The sequence below is a fragment of the Dermacentor albipictus genome, chromosome 8, assembly GCF_038994185.2.
Source record: "Dermacentor albipictus isolate Rhodes 1998 colony chromosome 8, USDA_Dalb.pri_finalv2, whole genome shotgun sequence".
In the NCBI taxonomy this organism is placed as follows: domain Eukaryota; kingdom Metazoa; phylum Arthropoda; class Arachnida; order Ixodida; family Ixodidae; genus Dermacentor; species Dermacentor albipictus.
The window spans coordinates 53,024,465-53,045,560 of NC_091828.1; the positions used below are offsets into that span (position 1 = coordinate 53,024,465).

Here is a 21,096-nt window from a genome sequence, read left to right on the forward strand (position 1 = left end):
TGTTGCAGATTCTACTCATTGTACATGCAAGCAGAAACAAACTTATCTTAATAACCATGCTAGAGTTGTGCAAAGAGTATATATTCACCCGTTTTAAGAGGACTGAAGAAAAAAATGACACAGATATAACAGAGCACAAGCTTGTCCAAGAAAAAAAAATCCGATCATCGCTCACAGAACCAAAAGTGGTTTCTAGTGGTCCCATCGTCACCCATAACAGTTCCCAAACTCGTTTGCATTGTGATGTAGTGCTATCAGCTTACTAGTTATGCAATGAAAAATGCTTCACAAGGAAAGACCAACATATATTCAAGAAAGACTGTGTGAGAACATGTACAGAAGGTAGACCACTGTAAGAAGAGAGGTGATCAGCAGTACGGAAAGTGCCAGTAACATGAAAATAGCATCTCAGTGTTAATCAACTGTTCCCTCTCGCACTGCTTGCCTCACAAAGCACAACAAACAAGGCCATCAACAACACTGCTAAACACACAAAGCATCACTGTCAACAAGTGCGCATGCCTGCAGTGAAAACATCGTGCACAAATGCTGCATGGAATGCACAAGCCTTCCTATATACGACACCACCTCTGAGCATTTCCTCATCCCTCCAGTGAAAGTGAGGAGGCGAAGCAGGGCACAGTTACATGCGTATACTTGTTCTTGTATGTACAGTGATCCACATAAGTTTACGGGACACAGGTTCTATGACAAATATGAATTTCAGTTTTGTAAATGCATGGCGCTTCTAATTTTTAATGGATCACTGTGCAGGTTGACACTTTGAATTAAGGGCTATGAGCCTGGGCTTCAAGGGAATCAAGCTTCTTTGAAAATCCTGTGCCCCTGCAAACATTTCTGGCTGACTGTACAGTCTGGCCTGATGTAACAGGAAACACCCATTTTTAAATTCAAAAGCAAAAAAACTTGTTGCTGCACCAAACTATTAAGAAAATGCTGCACCGCTGCTTCAGTGGAGAAAGTATTTAGCATACAAAAAACAGCCACCCAAGGTTGATCGTTGCAGCATTCACTTGCAGCGTTACAGGCGATAATTGTGCATGCCTCTGAGCGTGCTCTCTCTCTCTCTCATCGCTGCTATCACACACAATTTGTCACGACATCACTGAATGTTGTGTCAACAACACACTGTAAACATAGGCTGCAGTCCTTGTCAATCCCTTTTGCGAGACTTTGCATGACTAGCCCTGGACGCACTGGCGTGGCCTACCTGGATGGATGACAGCTTTTACAGAACTGTTCAGAACGTCAACATTCTTGGCATCGTGCCAGAAATGCTGTTGCTCGTGGATGCTAGTGCATTCACTGATAGTCATGCAATACCTGATGAAAGGTGTATATATATATGAAAGGTGATTAAATCCCTGAAAGCAAACAACCTAGAATAAAACTTCTGTTCTTCAAAATTAAACCCCCGACTTGTCTGTACTCTAATCTTGCACTATGCGCTGAATTTTGCATAACATGTTTCAATGTAGTATGCGCCGCTTGTTCTATCAAGAATGAGTCAAGAGGTGTGTGCTGCTTGTGGCAATGTTGCATCAAAAACAGAATTTTTTGAGTGAGAGGGATGGCGTTCAGCCCTGTTCCAGAGGACAAAACGCTCACCATAGAGAACTCAGAATGAGAAGGACAGGAAACCCCTGATGGCGCCCCTGTCCCTTCTGATGAGAAAATCGCTATTTCAAACTTTCTGGTACTGTGAAAAATGATGTGAACACCTGGTCTACAGTGAATGAAGCCGACTACTGCTGCGCCACTAATCAACCACCAAATGCTGCCTGTGGGAAAAATTTAGAGGAAAGAAGCCAGTGATTTAGCTGGAAGAGGTATTACGTAGAGCTCCTTCATCAAAGCGTTATTTCATGGAATGCCCCACCGTCATACGTTGTAACCACTGGAATGCGATGCGGTACAGTGCACGCAAACAGTGCACTGAATTACGAAAGATTGAATGGTCTTGGTGCATGCTAAGATGTCCCGATTATGCAACTGGTGCAACGTCAGGATCAAAATCAAGAGGGCCTGGATTTCATCCCCACTGAAGCACTTTTATTATGTACTCATAATGATCATGCTCCCACAAAATTTTCCTTTATTAAAGAGTAAAACATCACTTTATGGAAATTCCATTGAAGAAAAATTTCAGTTGTGCAAATTCATCTAAAATCTATCATGAGTGCTACACTGAATCCTACGAAAAAATGTTAGGATGAATAAACTCAGTTCGAAAAAACCGAGTTCTACAAATCTCTTTCAGGTGCACACCCAATCTACTAAGTCATCGTGTGGCAATTTTGCCCAGTGACAACCTTTTTTACCCTGTTGTACTTTCCAAACCTCAAAATATGCAGCCCATTCATGAATGATGTCCTGTTGAAAGATACATTTTTTTTACACAAATGTACAGATAATTGAAACGTGCCCTAAATGCTCTGTAGTTTTCACAAAATGGCCAATAAATAACCACATGTTTCATTTTATTGTTCCACACAAGCTTTGGTTGGTTCCTCATGTCAGTCTGTTATGCTTCAGTACGTGTTTTACAAGTCCCCGGGCCGTTGGAGTGCACTGGAAGCATTTCTATGGTTCTCTTGGGGCATCTCTGCTTCTAACAAAGTACAGTTTACAACGAATGCCACTTCCCGTCCAGATGAATTCACTATAATGAGGGGTTAATTTAATTCTAATATCCAGGCTACACACGTAAAAAGTAACATTCTAACTCAATTGTGGAGCAATCATCAATTATACGCAGTCCAACTTCGATATAGTAAACATGGATATGCAATTTATTAGATATAGTGAATTATTCCATATAGTGAAGTAAACCTAGAATGTTTTGCTACTATCCGTGCGCAACAAATTCATGCTTATAGCGAATGCCAGATATAATGAAGGTATTTTTTAATCTATTGAAACTGTCGTAACAAGGTTTGACTGTGGTTAGCTGCAATTATACATTCACTGACAATGCTCACATTCACAGATATTCAGAGATGAATCGCCGCAAAGGTTTTTGCATATGGAGAGTTTAATTTTTTTTAAACGAGACTGTGGTTGAAGGTGTTTAAAGCGTGCTCACTGGGACAGCTTGCAGAGTTGCAGAAGGTTGAATAGAAATCCAGATCAATACCCGGACAAAAAAATAACAGTAATAAGAAGAAATGTGCTTGAGCAGAACATTATTGATTATGACTAGATTCCCAAAATTCTAGATTAAAATGGCTGCTACAAGATTTACATAAACTTTGTTAATATGGCAATGCTGGTTGCCATGTATTAGACATGTTCTTCCTAATGCAGTACACATTAGATAAAAGGTAAGTTTACATAGACCGCTTATGCATGATCAAAGTTTAATAACTGTTAATATATGTGGTTTAGTTTCTAGGATACCTTGGCTTATGCGTGCCGGACCTAAGTGAGCACTGTACTTGTCGTCCTGTTAAAATTCCTGCACAAGAACACAGATTACATGTTCAGTGTATCGTATAACAAAATATATGCCTATAAACATGTCTTTTACTACTGTGCACAGACCGTGCTAGTCTTTTTGATAAAATATTTGACGTGAGCTGTAACAAGTGTGTGCCTAAAAAGCCAAATGCATGCATGGCAAAGACATCTTTGATCTTGCTTTCTGCATCGAAAGCAACATCTTGGTTATAACCAGTTAACATGATACTCGCACCTACGTAATGCACGCAACTTTACGAGGCTTGTTTGCTGTAACCACACATTCATATGCAAAGGCAAGGTCAAGTACGGCTTCTGCTGATGCTTTTAAACAAGCAAACGTCTCTTAACCTGTGCTACCAAACATGCGAAAAAGCACGCAGCTAGGCTTCATCAACACATGCAGCATCACAAACAGGCACTGTCACAAAAAGCGGTGGCTTTTGCCAGCTTTGCAGCACAGGTCAGGATTTGCGCTTCGGTCAAAATGCAAGGCCAGAATCTGCCGGTAAAACAGCTGCATTGAAACCATGCCCCTCTGGGCCGTAATAGAATGCAAACAACTAACATTAACTGGGAACTTGCACGCCACTTGTGGTTCTGCATTTCCACATGTAAGCAAGTGGTGCAATTATTTCTTTCGTGGTGTGATCTGCAATGACAGAAACATGTTCAGGAAATGATTGCGGAACAATGTCATGCCACACATCAGAGTAATAATGCAAAGTATGTCCCTGGCATTATCTTCCAGCCTGGCAATATATAGGCAAGCAATAAGTGTTCAAGAAACAGGCACATGATAATAAATAAGCTGCGGGCAGGGACAGTTCCAAGCGAGAGTGAGTCATGTACTGAGCACTGCCGAAAAAATTGACAACCTGGTTAAAATAAAACTGATTTGAGCTCAAAACTTACACAGACATAGCATTTGGCATTGAGTTTTGTTAAACACCCTACCCAAACAGTTAATTTCAGCAAATTTACCTGCTCGACCCGCGAGAGTTCAATCAGTGCTTAGTGGCCAAAATACACTTTCAATGGACAGCAAATTCTTTGATGCTTTGAATGAAATCTTGATCAGATAAACTGTGAGAGATGTAGTGGGTTGTAGCAGGTGTTGAATTTCATTTTTGTATAAGCTTTGTCGAAAAAAAAAAATAATTGCAACACTGACTGCCACTGCTGTTATATTGAAATGAGTGTTATGCAATGTAAACACTGCACTTTCTTCCACAAAGCACGAGCCTCTTTTTGAAAAGCTCATCCCATGACAACTTTGCTGTTGTGATCAACAAATGCCACCCCATAAAAAAACATTTCTCTTCTCAGATTTGCCTGTAAAGCACAGGAAACATTGCCATCATATTATTTGATGTTTTAGCTAGCATCACTATTTGTGCAAATATATTGCAAATTTTTTTTTCTATGTATTAGCCTGAGAAACCACCTATCACTATATTCAGAACTATGCTTTGAAGATAACTCGATTCCTGCACTATGCATTACTTGTTTACATCACATACATTTTATTCTTCTTTAAAATCTTTCTAATCCATCATGAGCCTTTCCTCTTGTTACATCCGTGAATCTTAAAAGGATCCGCAAAATATTTAGTGCATTCTAGCAGATATTAAATTACAGTTAACAGCACATAAACAGAATTGAACAACACTCTTGGAGAGACGAGGACACCACCATACTTGCCTCTTTTGTTTCAAAGTGTCTTTTCAGGCCGTTAATTGTAATATTTCCGTACCAACCAATGAGTCCTAATCTGCACTTTGCCAACAATGCATGTCTGTGTGTGTAATCAACCCGTCTTACCCAGAAAACATAAAAAGCGCACATCTGCAACGCTTCTAGATCAAGAAATATTTTTTTATCAGTGCAACCAATGGTGGTGCAATCCATTAGCTGTGCCCAGCAACAGGCGTATTGCCCTTGCGCCTGTAGATGGTGCCGCTCTTCTTTCCGCCGATTCATTTTTCTTGCCAGGTTTAGCATTGCCATGACAGTACATACATTGCATTATATCCTGGACAAAATGGGAAAGTACTTGCCCCCATATGTAGCACTGGTAACATGGTATTAGTTACAAGACTTGCTGTCAAATGCTATGCCTCGGTGCAGCAATTAGGAGAGTGAACAAGGAAGCGGAATAACTAGGAGTGCTGTGTCTATCCATGTTTTAAGAAGACTGCAGCACTCAGTACGTGACCACAAGCTCCTCAAATTTGGGTTGCCTGCCACCTTGGCCCCCCCTTCAACGGATACAGACAGGGTATGCAACCAAAAATACGGATGCAATGACACGCATTTATGACACCACTGACAAACTTCACACGTACATGAGCAAAATCATTCAGCCTACGTCGAATTCTAGATGTGCGAAATTGAGCAGCGTACCTGCCGTATTGGAGGCAACAGATAGGGCAGTATGAGCGAGTAAACATTGCTGAACGGCCCGCGAGTGATGTAGGAAACCACAACAGACATTTGCGGCGCCCGGTCAATTATGGTTGATGGAAACACAATAAGATCTAAAAAAAAGAAATGAGAAGAAGGAAAGAAAATTACAAGAAAACCCTTCAGCTCCTCTGGCAGAAGACAAGTATTCATGCAGTGGCTATGTAGAGTTGATGTCTTCTGAATTATAGAGCAACTAAAGGAGCCTTCGAAATTCATGCGGTCATTTCCAAGTTCAAAGAGTTCCGTCAATTGGGATTCTAGATCATGCAACAATTAGCAGGCGCAAGCACTGCAGAAGTGATAATGGCTTTGGCTTGTTGGCAAATGCATGCCGGTTAAGATTCCAATAAAGTGCGAGCAGACATCGTGCAGATAAAACCCCACATGCCGATATAAATCAAGAATGTGACTTCCACACAGTGCATTGTCTGAAAGCTTGCACCCTCCGGGAAACAATTTTCACCACGCAACAATATTGTCATTCATGCACGCGTTTCCCCCCATCAACGCTGTGTGCCCGTCACTTTCCTGCAAGTAGTGCTATGCATCTCGTAAGCATCCCACTGTTTCCTCAAGAAGAAAGTACAAGGCGAGAAGCGTTTAAAGAGAATAAAAAAGCAAACACACTCAGAAATGGTCATTATCACTGCATGGCAATGTTGCAGCACGAAAGGCACAATTTTACAATGTAGAAGGGATAACATCGCAAAGGGTGTAATTTCACACAACAAGGGTGGAAAATAGGTGCAGTTTTACACCACACAGGGTGTAAGTCTTTAAAAGAGTGTACCAGTGTGGCCTAGGGTGGCCTATTCCGAAATGCGAGCTGCTATGTGCAGGCAGCCCAATACTGGTCAGAGCTTCAATAAACATGGTCAGGCCACGCAACGCAAAAAGGTACCTTTTCATACAGGCAATCTTTCTCGTGGTGCATAAAAAAATTAGAACTTCAATCGAAGGACGGCACCAGCAGAGCACAGCTCCCACAAATTACACTGCGAAATCACTTCTTGGTCCATGGCACTTTCTCCAGCTGCTGCAAGAGCACATCCGCACAATGTTCATCCGGCAAATGGCGCATTGGTGCGTGATGCAGAGGCGCCGCAGTCCACTTCCAGCAGCGCAACGCAGTAACAATTTCTGAAAAATTCCAACTTGGTTCAGCATTGAACAGGTTAACAATCATATGAGAAATGATTTCCAGTTTTGCGATTTCTTGCCCCTTTTACTTGGCTCGTGCCTCTGGAGTTGGCCACAAAAGGAATATCAGAAGCAGGAGCTTAAGTTTAGAATGATAAGTCTCACTGAACTTCCAAGGGTGCCATAGTACAGAGCTTGCCTCAGTGAAGAAGCTGTCCGAGGTGTACAGACAACTGGAGCTCACAGTGATCTCAGCTCTAGTGAAGCATGCACCTCTTAGCATTGCTGGACAGCCATGCCGAAATCAAACTGTTACGCGTCATCCTCTCCAACTGCTAATTTCACCAGCGCCCTGCAGTTTTGTTCCACAGAAAGCGCCAGCCTGTCCATAGGGTGTAGATGCATGCATATTTATCTTCCAGATGCTTCTGAAACACATGTTCTCTGCAGGGATGTTTTGCAGTTGTGTTCAAATACTCAGATTCTTCAGCTACGCAAGGACGTTCATAATGAACAGCCATCTGTTTTCTTCTTCAAAGCTTGCTGCAGCATGGCGTTTCAGAGCATCTTGCAAGTGGGAGCTAGATTGTCACCTGCTGCAAGGCCTTCCTTTCTCATACGAGACTTGCAGCGCTGGGACTCCTACAGCTCCAGGTGACGCTGCAGTATTTGGGTTGTGCTGTATAAAGGTTGCAACATGTCAACAAGGTCATAGCCAGCAACAATTTACAAACAATGTTTGCTGCTGTACAGACGAATATTTATAGACCCTTTCTCTTTAAGTGGCATGCGCATCATGGCACACTGGCAGCACTCGCTTGCTGATCAGTCCCCATTATAGTGTTCAAATCATCACATCTCCTCGGCACAGTACCGACACAACTTGGCACTGCGGGACGTAGCCTCTTCAGACCTTGACAGCACCCGTAAGCGGAGGCGTGGTGGAGGCTCGCTGCTGGAGTCGGCTGCTGCGAAGTGCCTCGAGTGCTCCGGACACAGCTGTCTTGGAGTCAAAAAAGTGTGCCAGGTGTTCGTCTTTGTGCAGACACGCACGGAACTGCTGGAAACTGAGGTGCCAGTGCTGGTCCCATATGTCCGACGACACGGTCGCTGCCGCAACACTGCCATCTCGGGGAGTCTCCTGCAAGGAGGGAAAAAAAAAATCATGCGACACTGTGGCAATCAATGCTATGCAAAGCATTAGCAATGAGGACGCTGGGCCACGCTAGCCCATAAATCGGCGACCAATTGCAACTGAATCTTGCCACCTGCCCTACCGAGCGATGTTAACGAGTGTCTTAAAGAGACACTAAAGGCAATTACTAGGTCAACATGGACTGTTAAAATACCATTACAGAAAACTCGGAGCACTTGCTTCGTGCCAAGAAAAGAGTTAGATTAAGAGAAAATCGTGTTAGAAGGGTCCGCACCCCTTTAGCATAATCCCAAGCGCAAAACGCCATAGAGAAACTGAGCAGAGAGAGAGTATTAGATTCACCGCTGCAGCTGCTCTTGGTCAAGTGGCACAGTCCGTATGGGCATACCATGACAGCACATAGGCGTGGCATTTTCTGCTACTTGCAGTTTGTGCGAGTTTCGCGAGCCAGTGAAACCAGCGCATCACTACGTGATAATGAGTAGCATTTCTTCCGTCTTATAATGCAATGCAAGGATCTTTCTATTACGAGTGGTTGAATTTTAGTGACAGAATGAGGAGCACTTATGTCATTGGGCTAGTGCTCAAATGTCCTGGGGGAGTCTCAAATTGTGTCCTGCATGTGCCTCAATTTCTCAATTACTAAAGCTTTGTCCGCGATAATACTGATGCTTAGACGTTCTCGAGTATTAATCTATCACTTTGGTTTGACTTAATATTTGCCTTTAGTATTCCCTTAAGCATTGAGCCATGACGCACAACCCAACAGACAGGTTTGAGAAAGTGGATATAAGAGATATTGCTACGCGAAGGACGAGTGCGATTGAGGTGCTCTGTGAGACCATTTGTTTGCGGATAGTATGACGTGGCTAGCTTGTGCCTCGTGGCACAGGACTGCAGGATGTCCGTGATAACTTTTGATAGGAATGCCCGGCCACAGTCTGAGAAGTTCTCGTGGAGCTCCATGTAATAAAATCATGTCGCGTAGAAGAAAATCAGCGACATCTGTGGCGCAGCTTGTAGGAAGCGCTCGAGTGATGGCATAGCATGTGGTGTAATCCATGGCCACAGCTATCCACCTGTTCTCAGAGGTAGAAAGAGGAAAAGGGCCAAGTAAGTCCAAACCAACCCGAAAGAATGGTTCCGCGGGAATGTAGAGTGGCTGAAGGTACCCAGCAGGGAGCGTCGATGCTGTCTTGCGTCGCTGGCATTTCTCACAGGCAGCTATGTATCTTCGAAAGGAGCAAGCAAGCCCTGGCGAAAAAAAGCGTCGGCGGATCCGGTCATAGGTAGGTACGTGACACACCCAGGTGACCAGCAGTGGGGAGGTCGTGAAGTTCGTGGAGAACAGCCGAGCAAAGGTGTTTAGGGATCACAAGGAGTAATGCAGGGTCGTCGAGGTGAACGTTGTGGTGGTAGAGTACACCATCTTGAAGTGTGAATAAGCGAAGGGAACTGGCAGCAAGTGACAATTCCAGGCGGTCAATGATGAAACGCAAGGACAGGTCACGGCGCTGCTCGCCGGCGACATGGAGCAGTGGAAAAGCAGAGAGAACACAGGCGTCGGTGTTAGTATCAGACGTAGAGGTTACGCCTTCGACTGGGTTGTGAGAAAGGCAATCTGTGTCCTGATGTTGCGTCCCGACTTGTAAGTCACTGTGTAGGGATATTCTTGCAGTCAGGGGGCCCAATGATTGAGCCGGCCAGTAGGATCCTTGAGCGATGAAAGCCAACAGAGCGCGTGATGGTCTGTGATTACTGAGAAGGGCTTGCCATGTAAATATGGGCGGAACTTTGAAACAGCCCAGACGAGAGCAAGACATTCGTGCTTGGTAATCGAACAGTTGTGCTCTGCAGTTGTCAGGAGCTGGCTAGCGTAGGCTATAATGCGGTCGTGTCGGTGTTGGCGTTGCAATAAGACAGCGCCGATCCCGTAACCACTGGCATCGGTTCGGACCTCTGCAGGTGCGGACGGATCAAAGTGGTCCAAGACCGATGGATTGGTGAGAATCGTGATAAGGCATGAAAATGCCTGTAAAGCCTGAGGGGATGTGGCCCACCTTGTCAACCTCGGTCATGTGCTCGGCGACTTTCCGGCAAAGCGCGAGCACTTCCTGTATGTAGGAGACATGATTCAGTTGACGACTGGACATGGGTGGGAAGCTCTTTTTGCGCAGCCTGTTGGCGACCTGACGGGTTGCCATATAGGTCACGAAGTCGCTCTTTGAAAACGTCCCAGCTGGAGAGCTCAATCTTATGGGTGCGAAACCAGACACGCGGTGTCCCGTCCAGATAAAAGATCACATTGGCAAGCATGATGGTAGGGTCCCAGTGGTGGCTTTGGCTAACATGCTCATACATGCTGAGCCTGTCGTCGATGCCAACGTCATTTTGGGCGGAGAATGTCCCGGATCATGGAGACTAGGAACTGTAACGTATGCTGTGGTTGGTGCCGCAGGTGTAGGTGGCGATGGGGTGGTTCCATTGGAAGCCATGGCTGAGATGATGACTGTGCGGCCGCTTCGGAGCTCCGTGGCGAGGACGGGGAACGTTCCACTTCCAACACAGTGTTGTGCGAAAGACGAGTCAGTAAGATGAGCAACTATTTTACAGGTTATATTTTCAACAGCGGTTCCAGCATTGACCGGTTAGATTCACAGCGCAAGCCCAATTCGTTCTTCCTCCTCTTCTCTTGAGTGATGGCACCCACGCACCTCGTTCAAACATTCAAATACCACACGCTTGTAGCAATATGAACCACATTCACCTCAGATAATGCTAGATAACACTGTATGCAGGATGCCCCAGAAATAGTTAATTCGGGTTTAATGGCGCAAAAGCAACTACGGCCATGCTGTGCCAGTCACAGGACAGTATAACATCTAATGTTAAGGCAGCAATAGCTGCGTTACTTTAAAGTCAATGTAGATAACCGGTTTCATCTAAAAACTCGAACAAGTTAGTGAATGGCACTAGTGGATCATCACCCAATATTAAGGCAGGGTGTAAAGGTATATACAAGTGATACAAATTTTTAAAAATATTTCCTCCTCTGTGTTTCAGTGTGTGGATATGATATAATGATGTGGGTTACTGTAAGCGTTTCATGACATTTTTTGCATGTTGGTGGGTATTTGTTTCGAAGCAGAAAATTGTGTGTTAGATGCGTGTGTCCAATCTGAAGTTGACATAACATAACCTCATGGAACTGTTCTTGGTGAATGCATGATTTCCACTCGCGAAGCAGGGGTTTAGTCATACGTAACTTGTTATTTACACACAACTTCCATTCTTACGCGAAGTGCCTTACGAATCGCTTGGATACTGTCTTTGTATGGAAGTGTTATGTGTGTTACGCTTTTGTGCGCTGCCATGGATGCGTTTCTATCTGCAGCTTCATTGCCTGCTATCCCAACATGGCTTGGGACCCAGCAGAATCGTATGGTTCCTCCGTATTTCTTGTTAAATACTGTGTTTAAGATATTGCCACCGGAGTTCAGACGCGGAGCTTAAGTTTAGAGCTCTAAGGCCACTTAACGAGTCGGTATAAATAACGGCATTCTTCTGCTTGTCGGTAGTAATTTTCTTAACTGCCATCCATATCACATAAACTTCGGCGGTAAACACTGATGAAAAATTATTTATCCGAATGCTATTTTCCCAATTTTTCGTTACGATCCAGACACCTACATATTCTTGTGTTTTAGAGCCATCAGAGTAAAATTCCGTGTAGTTCTTATATTTTTCTTGAATAGCTCAGAACTCTTGTATTATGTGTTCTTGTGGAATGTCTTTTTTCTTTACATGTGTTAGCGCCCAGTCACATAGCTGTGTAAAACTGCACCACGGGGGCAATCGTGGTGGCCTTTCGGCAACCTGCAGGGCTTCATGAGGAACATCATAAGTCTGACAGTATTCTTCGTGTCGTAGGATGAGTGGCCGAATCATGTTCAGTTTATTTGTGTAGTGTACTCGTGATTTGCCCTGTGTTACGTTGTTGTAGCATATATGTCGTGGTGATTACCGAATTCTTAATACATAGCAAAGTGTAAGTTGTGCTCTGCGGTGCTGTAATGCAGGCTCATTGGAGTCAACGTATAAACTTTGTACAGGCGATGTCCTGTAGGCACCACTTGCCAGTCGTAGGCCGAGATCATGAACTGGATCAAGTAGCTTAATGTAGGACTGCCTAGCTGCACCATAAACTATACTGCCGTAGTCGAGGATGCTACGTACAAGGGACCGGTATATACATAGTAGACATGTTCGGTCAGATCCCCAGTGCTTATGCGATAAAACATTGAGGATCATCATCATCATCAGCCTGGTTACGCCCACTGCAGGGCAAAGGCCTCTCCCATATTTCTCCAACAACCCCGGTCATGTACTAATTGTGGCCATGCCGTCCCTGCAAACTTCTTAATCTCATCCGCCCACCTAACTTTCTGACGTCCCCTGCTACGCTTCCCTTCCCTTGGAATCCAGTCCGTAACCCTTAATGACCATCGGTTATCTTCCCTCCTCATTACATGTCCTGCCCATGCCCATTTCTTTTTCTTGATTTCAACTAAGATGTCATTAACTCGCGTTTGTTCCCTGACCCAATCTGCTCTTTTCTTATCCCTTAACGTTACACCTATCATTCTTCTTTCCATAGCTCGTTGCGTCGTCCTCAATTTGAGTAGAACCCTTTTCGTAAGCCTCCAGGTTTCTGCCCCGTAGGTGAGTACTGGTAAGACACAGCTGTTATACACTTTTCTCTTGAGGGATAATGGCAACCTGCTGTTCATGATCTGAGAATGCCTGCCAAACGCACCCCAGCCCATTCTTATTCTTCTGATTATTTCTGTCTCATGATCCGGATCCGCAGTCACTACCTGCCCTAAGTAGGTGTATTCCCTTACGACTTCCAGTGCCTCGCTGCCTATGGTAAACTGCTGTTCTCTTCCGAGACTGTTAAACATTACTTTAGTTTTCTGCAGATTAATTTTTAGACCCACTCTTCTGCTTTGCCTCTCCAGGTCAGTGAGCATGCATTGCAGTTGGTCCCCTGAGTTACTAAGCAAGGCAATATCATCAGCGAATCGCAAGTTACTAAGGTATTCTCCATTAACTTTTATCCCCATTTCTTCCCAATCCAGGTCTCTGAACACCTCCTGTAAACACGCTGTGAATAGCATTGGAGAGATCGTATCTCCCTGCCTGACGCCTTTCTTTATTGGGATTTTGTTGCTTTCTTTATGGAGGACTATGGTGGCTGTGGAGCCGCTATAGATATTTTTCAGTATTTTTATATATGGCTCATCTACACCCTGATTCCGTAATGCCTCCATGACTGCTGAGGTTTCGACAGAATCAAATGCCTTCTCGTAATCAATGAAAGCTATATATAATGGTTGGTTATATTCCGCACATTTCTTTATCACCTGATTGATAGTGTGAATATGATCTATTGTTGAGTAGCCTTTACGGAATCCTGCCTGGTCCTTTGCTTGACAGAAGTCTAAGGTGTGTCTGATTCTATTTGCGATTACCTTAGTAAATAGTTTGTAGGCAACGGACAGTAAGCTGATTGGTCTATAATTTTTCAAGTCTTTGGCGTCCCTTTTCTTATGAATTAGGATTATGTTAGCATTCTTCCAAGATTCCGGTACGCTCGACGTTATGAGGCATTGCGTATACAGGGTGGCCAGTTTCTCTAGAACAATCTGCCCACCATCCTTCAACAAATCTGCTGTTACCTGATCCTCCCCAGCTGCCTTCCCCCTTTGCATATCTCCCAAGGCTTTCTTTACTTCTTCCGGCGTTACCTGTGGGATTTCGAATTCCTCTAGACTATTTTCTCTTCCATTATCGTCGTGGGTGGCACTGGTACTGTACAAATCTCTATAGAACTCCTCAGCCATTTGTACTATCTCATCCATATTAGTAATGATATTGCCGGCTTTGTCTCTTAACGCATACATCTGATTCTTGCCAATTCCTAGTTTCTTCTTCACTGCTTTTAGGCTTCCTCCGTTCCTGAGAGCATGTTCAATTCTATCCATATTGTACTTCCTGATGTCAGCTGTCTTACGCTTGTTGATTAACTTCGAAAGTTCTGCCAGTTCTATTCTAGCTGTAGGGTTAGAGGCTTTCATACATTGGCGTTTCTTGATCAGATCTTTCGTCTCCTGCGATAGTTTACTGGTATCCTGCCTAACGGAGTTACCACCGACTTCCATTGCACACTCCTTAATGATAATAATAATAATATTTGGGGTTTTACGTGCCAAAACCACTTTCTGATTATGAGGCACGCCGTAGTGGAGGACTCCGGAAATTTTGACCACCTGGGGTTCTTTAACGTGCACCTAAATCTAAGCACACGGGTGTTTTCGCATTTCGCCCCCATCGAAATGCGGCCGCCGTAGCCGGGATTCGATCCCGCGACCTCGTGCTCAGCAGCCCAACACCATAGCCACTGAGCAACCACGGCGGGTTACTCCTTAATGATGTCCACAAGATTGTCGTTCATTGCTTCAACACTAAGGTCCTCTTCTTGAGTTAAAGCTGAATACCTGTTCTGTAGCTTGATCTGGAATTGCTCTATTTTCCCCCCTAACCGCTAACTCATTGATCGGCTTCTTATGTACCAGTTTCTTCCGTTCCCTTCTCAGGTCTAGGCTAATTCGAGTTCTTACCATCCTGTGGTCACTGCAGCGCACCTTGCCGAGCACGTCCACATCTTTTATGATGCCAGGGTTAGCGCAGAGTATGAAGTCTATTTCATTTCTAGTCTCGCCGTTCGGGCCCCTCCACGTCCACTTTCGGCTATCCCGTTTGCGGAAGAAGGTATTCATTATCCTCATATTCTTCTGTTCCGCAAACTCTAGCAATAACTCCCCCCTGATATTCCTAGTGCCTATGCCATATTCCCCCACTGCCTTGTCTCCAGCCTGTTTTTTGCCTACCTTGGCATTAAAGTCACCCATTAGTATAGTGTATTTAGTTTTCACTCTACCCATCGCCGATTCCACGTCTTCATAGAAGCTTTCGACTTCCTGGTCATCATGACTGGATGTAGGGGCGTAGGCCTGTACAATCTTCATTTTGTACTTCTTATTAAGTACCTTGAGGATATTTAGCGCTTTATTTGCTTTAACTTTTGTTGCGTTAATGTGGGCCAGGAAGTTAAGTTTAGTGTCAAACATTACGCCTAGAAATTTGTAGTGTTCTTTGACCGGCAGCGTTGTACCATGCAATGTGAGAGCTGGAGTGCAGTGTAACCCTCACTTCTGGGAAAAGAGAACTGTAACAGTTTTGTGTGTTGAGAACCGGAAACCATTTTTGTCAGCCCATTGTGTAAGATTATTTATCATTACAGTGAAAGCTCGTTAATTCGAACTTCAATAATTCGAATTTATGGTTAATTCAAACTGTACGATTAGGTCCGGCCAAGCTCCACAGAAGTCTATGTATAAAAAAGTCCGTTAATTCGAACGCGAGACGGTTCCCTCACGGATAATTCGAACTACGCTCGCCTGGCACACGTCTAGAGAAACGCGCCTACTGCCTACACACAAGGCTGTATTGCCTCCGAAACGGAGAGAACGGCGAGAGAAGGCAAAATCGGAAAAAAATCTAACCGACGCGGGGTCAGCCAGAAGGCAGTGGCGGCTGCGGCTTCTCCGTTCTACGTAACCTCCGAGACTTCTTGCCTGTTGCGAATCTCGGAGGCTTTGCAAATCTTGTACAGCTGCTAATGTTGTGCGGAGATGGCATGGCAAGCTCCAAAACACAGCGAATCAAGTACGTCGCAGCTGCGCTTGCAATCAAGAACTAACGAATCAGGGCCTTAGCCACCTTCAGCGTCTTAGTCTCGGCAGTCTTCATCGGTTGTGCACCTCTGTTTTCAGCTTAGGAGGTATCGGCCGTCGCGATTTATTGTGATGGTGTTAAGCCTCGGCTAACGTTCGTTTCCGTGGACATCGGTGGTGTGGCACAGTCGGACCCAGAGCTTCGACTTGAAGATGGCGCGTGCCCGCGGCACACGCCATCACTTTCTGACACGCCAAATTCCTGACATGCCCTACTGCTTGCAAATCGCAGTGTACTGTTGCCCTCCTTCACTTTCGTTAGTTCGAACTTTCGTTAATTCGAATTGAAGCGGCTTCCCCTTGCGGTTCGAATTAACGAGCTTTTACTGTATTTGTAGTTGTCGTTCGCAGGTGGGTAAGTTTGAGGCACGGCAAGCCATTTGCAAATCATCGACATATATTGAATGCATAAGAGATGGTGGGATGATCTTATTTACAGAGTTCATTTTGACTATGAAGGGAGTCGTGCTCAGAATGCAACGTTGTGGAACGCCATTTTCTTGTGTGAATATGCGCGAAAGTATTGAGCCGAGATGTACTTGAAGTGTTCGGTTTGACATGAAATTGCATAGATAATTTAGCATTCTTCCGCGAATTCCTATGTCAGCTAGGTCTCTGAAAATTCCATATCGCCATGTGGTATCATATGCCTTTTCAAAATAAAAAAAAACTGTGAGGCAGTATTGCTTGTGAAGAAACGCGTCACATATTTCATGCTCTAGTCGCACGAGATGGTCAGTTGTGGAGCAGCCCTTTTTGTATTCGCACTGGTGCCTGTCTATTAGGCTTCTTGTTTCAAGGATGAATGTGAGTCTCATGTTTATAATGCTCTCATAGGATTTGGCTAGACAACTTGTTAGTGCAATGGGTCTATAGCTGCTAGGGCATGTTGCGGGTTTACCAGGTTTTAGAAAAGGTACTACTACTGCTTTTTTCCGATCTGTATGCATTACCCCAGACTCCCACACCTATGAAGAATTTAAGAAGTGCCTCAACCAATGCTTGAGATAGGTGTGCCAGCATTGTGTAATGGACACGGTCAAGACCTGTTGCCGTTTTTTTACCAGCAGAAAGAACTCTGTTTAATTCATGTATTGTGAGGGGATTATTATACATTTCAGCTGGAGCCCTAGTGGTGGGGAGTTTCTTTTTCTCCGTTGACTCTTTATATTTTAAGAATTTGTTTGAATAGTTTGCTGAGCTGGATATGTTATAAAAGTGTTCACCTAATAAGTTGGCCTGGTCCTGTAGTGTTGTTTGTGTGCCTGGACATGTAAGTATAGTGGTATTATGTATGATGAGTTCTCTCCTCTAAATTTCTTCACCTGGTCCCACATTCGTTTTGATGTGATTGTACTATTGATTGAAGATATGTATTTTTGACATGATAATTTCTCTGCATTTCTTTAAATAAATCGTGCTTTGGCCGTGGCCTATTTGAAATTTAGAAGATTGTTATAAGTGGGGTACTTCCGTAGGATTCCCCAGGCCTTATTTTGTTCTTTTTGGGTTTCAGTACAATCGTTTGTCCACCAAGGATTTAGCTTTTTGCGCACAAAAATCCCCAGAAATCATGCATGAAGCTTTAAATAAAGAACACTGCTTATTCTATGCCAATATGACCAAGTGTGTTTGTTCAAAGACTTGTTGAGAAACCGTCAATAATTTTTTTTTAGTCCTTGACATCCAATTAGTGAATGAAAAGTAATTAGCAAAAATTTTAGCTGTTCTAACTGCTAAGAAGTCCAGGTTAAAGAGTTACAGAGAATCACAAGAGACATTAGAATAATATGTTTCCAGCAAAGTACACATTGTAAGAGCTTACTTTTTCTACAGAAGAAAGAAAACCTGCACTATATCAAAAATACCATGTCACTGCACACTTGTCCATGGGAAAGCAGTGCCATCAAATAGTGTAAGTGGAAAAACAAGCTATTCATCTTAGGCTCACTGTGTAGGGCAGCAAATTTTCTTCATGTTGGTGCGCAATAACAACCAGGAGGCGTTGGTGCATCATGGAAGGTACGCGTGCTGGCATTATGCAATGTTACGACACAACTGGAGGGCAGAAAAAAAGTTAGTCAGGAAACAGCCAATAAGACAAACCAACTAGCCACCAACAAGTATTGATATGTTACATTTCTTCTGCAGTGGGCCCTTCTACGGATCCATCTCTACTAATTGCGTCTATTGCCTCTCCGACATTGAAGTTCCAGCCTTCTTTGGAAGTGTCAAGCCCTCTGTTGGACATGCAAAGAGGCTCTGTCGCCTATGAAAAATGAAATTGCAGAGGCAAATTTGGCTCATATTGTATGCAGGTGTTTCGCTACCAAAACAACACTGGATGAATCGCTGAACGAAAATTCAAGGCCTTCAAGCAGGTGGCTGCCAAGACTGCCAAGTTTTGGTGGTGGTGTATGCTTAATCACCTTCCAAGGGACTTCAGGAGGGAAGCATTGAAGCCCACTTGGCTTCTTGTCCTGGGTGACCATATGTTACCTGAAGACATTTCAAACACATTGAAGAAAGGACCCAAATATTCTGCGTCTCTTGGAGACCAGCGCATGCATGCCTTGCCGGGGCTCAATAGGAGTGCAGCCAACGATGCGGAAAGCGACGACTGTGAACGGTGCCTTTTGGATGGTGTGGACTGTCTTTTGAAAACCATTCAACGTACTCATCTACGCCCTAAATACTCAACCCATGACGTCACCAAAGACGCTCTTTCCTGTCTTGAACTTTTTTTCGCCCTCGGTTGCATTTTAAAATTGCGTAATAAGATGAACCAACTAGCCCAGCAACAAGTATTGATGTGCTGTTATCCTTGTTGCTTGGCCCAGTAACCGATGAACAGCTGGGTTTCCCAGCAAGAAAATTGATGCCGCCGCTGTCTCGCTGTAGTGCAGTCCCAGCACAATGCAGTGTCATCCCATTGTACTGTGTTATTTGTGGTAAAATAATCTCGGCCATTTCTGGTCAGAAGTCAGGATAATAGCACGACACGATAGAGGTTAAAATAAGCAATGCGGCTGTACTCACCTGATGCGTCCCATCACCGCCAGAATGCTCACCCGCTGAGCCTTCTGGCTTGGTCTTGGCTTCATGGTTCATCTCTCCCATTTGCAGCAGCTCGGTTCCTGTCCATGCAGTTGTACGGTGGGAGAGGTACAACAGTTATAGGGGCCATGACATGGTCATTCAGCTATTGTCAATTGATCATTGTAACTGCGAGTAGAGAGGCCTTTGTGGTTATAGACACGATAAACTAGGCTCTCAAGAGAACATCCCAACTCGAAATTTCAATTTGAAATTGCTGCCTCCAAGCCACTGTAGTGACCGCCATTTTGGCATGGATTGTGTGAGGTCAGAAAATGCGGGCCAACCGCAGTGTTTCCTGCTCAAAAACATTCCGAAACCACATTGCACGTCTCGCCCTGCATGCTCTGGCACCTAGTGGTGCCAAATACAAATTTCCTACTAACCAAAATGTGTTCAAATGTTGCCAGTTTGCTTAGGGATATGTGCGGTTTAACATGCAATACACAATGCAAGCTGAATAATTTGGTGTCATGGTATCCTTTGCACACTTAAAATGCAATGGCCAAGTTTACCTTCCTTATAAATTAAGTGATTCGTTTACTAAATGAACATCGACTGCGTTTGCCTGACAATACGCTTTTGACTTGCTTTTGACGATACCGATTTCGGATGATGCAAACATTACATGCAACCTAACATGGTTACTTTCATACTGACACTACTGCAATCTGTGTGAACAAGGAAACATCAGTGCAGTCATCTGAACGAGCAATTTAATGTTCATTACACCATTCTCAGCTGAGGGACCAGGTAAAAGAACACCTGCATGACATTTTCAACTCATCATTGTTTTTCTTTTTTGCATTAAATGAAGGGCCAAGCCCACCAAACCCTAGAATAAACAGTGGCAAGCCTCAAGGTGCCCGTGTATATCATGTTTAGTACATTCTAACATGCAGCTTCTTTCAGGATAATTTACTAAAAAAATTACAAGCATGTTAGGCTCCAGTATAACACAAAAATTGTTATGGTGATAAGCTATTGTTGTTGGCATGCAGTAATACATGCTGTAATCCAAACCAATCCACAAGACGACTGAAGCTTTACAAGCGATGACATTTCTTGTGCCCACTTTGTAAGTTTGTAAGGCTGCCATAGTATGCAAGGCGTTTAATATTAAACGCGTTTCCTCAACCACTATTGAGGGCACCCCAGATTGGCTGTTGTTATAGTGATAATGTGGCTTCCCACAGTGGCAGTAATGCCCAGTCTGCTACCTGTTCTTTGGATGCAATAAACTTTTTATCCAAATGAGCACAAATTGTACAATGGAAATATGATAAGTTAACACTCAGGGCTATTGCAATTTTCATTCCTTGTCTTGAAATTCAGGTGCATATTACATTTGACAGTGCCTTTGAACTGAGTAAATCTAGCAATTTACTACAGCTCAGGCTACTTATAACAACTGCTTATAGTGCAGGACTAGATATAATGTGCATTTTTCTGTCTCATTTGTTATCCCACAGATCTCAACGTACAGTGCGTCCGTAAAGTCATGGTGTACTTTTGACCGGTCATAGGAAATCAACAAAACAAGCTAGAAATGTGAAATCTTCACCAAATTAAAGGAAAGCTCTTGATGTTTCACACCTGCTCAGTGCAGTTCGATGTGACCTCCATTTGCTGCCCTATACACATCTAAATGATATTCAAGTTCTTCCCAAGCACGGTTAAGGATGTCTGGTGTAACAGAGTGAATAACGTTTCTGATTCTCCGTTTTAAATGATTAATGTCATTTATATGTTTGCTGTACAAATGCTGCTTCACATAACCCCACAAGTAAAAGTATAATGGCATCAGATCTGGGGATCGTGGTGGCCATGGATTGTGATTCTATGTCATCACCTGCTTGTGCACCCCCTTGCACATCATACTATGGAAACTTGGTG

The 21,096-nt window shown here is 43.9% G+C and overlaps 1 protein-coding gene across 1 annotated transcript in view; it reads right to left on the bottom strand.

Moving 5' to 3' along the window:
* Positions 1-284: 284 nt before the first annotated feature.
* Tbc1d8-9 (TBC1 domain family member 8/9) overlaps positions 285-21,096 on the bottom strand; it is a 113,903-nt gene continuing 93,091 nt past the window's right edge. The window contains exons 28-29 of the mRNA XM_065455940.1: positions 19,144-19,241; positions 285-8,230 (exon numbers count right to left, since the gene is read on the bottom strand). Coding sequence (XP_065312012.1) covers positions 7,997-8,230; positions 19,144-19,241 — 332 coding nt within the window. The 3' untranslated portion in view covers positions 285-7,996. The remainder of the gene's footprint in view (positions 8,231-19,143; positions 19,242-21,096) is intronic.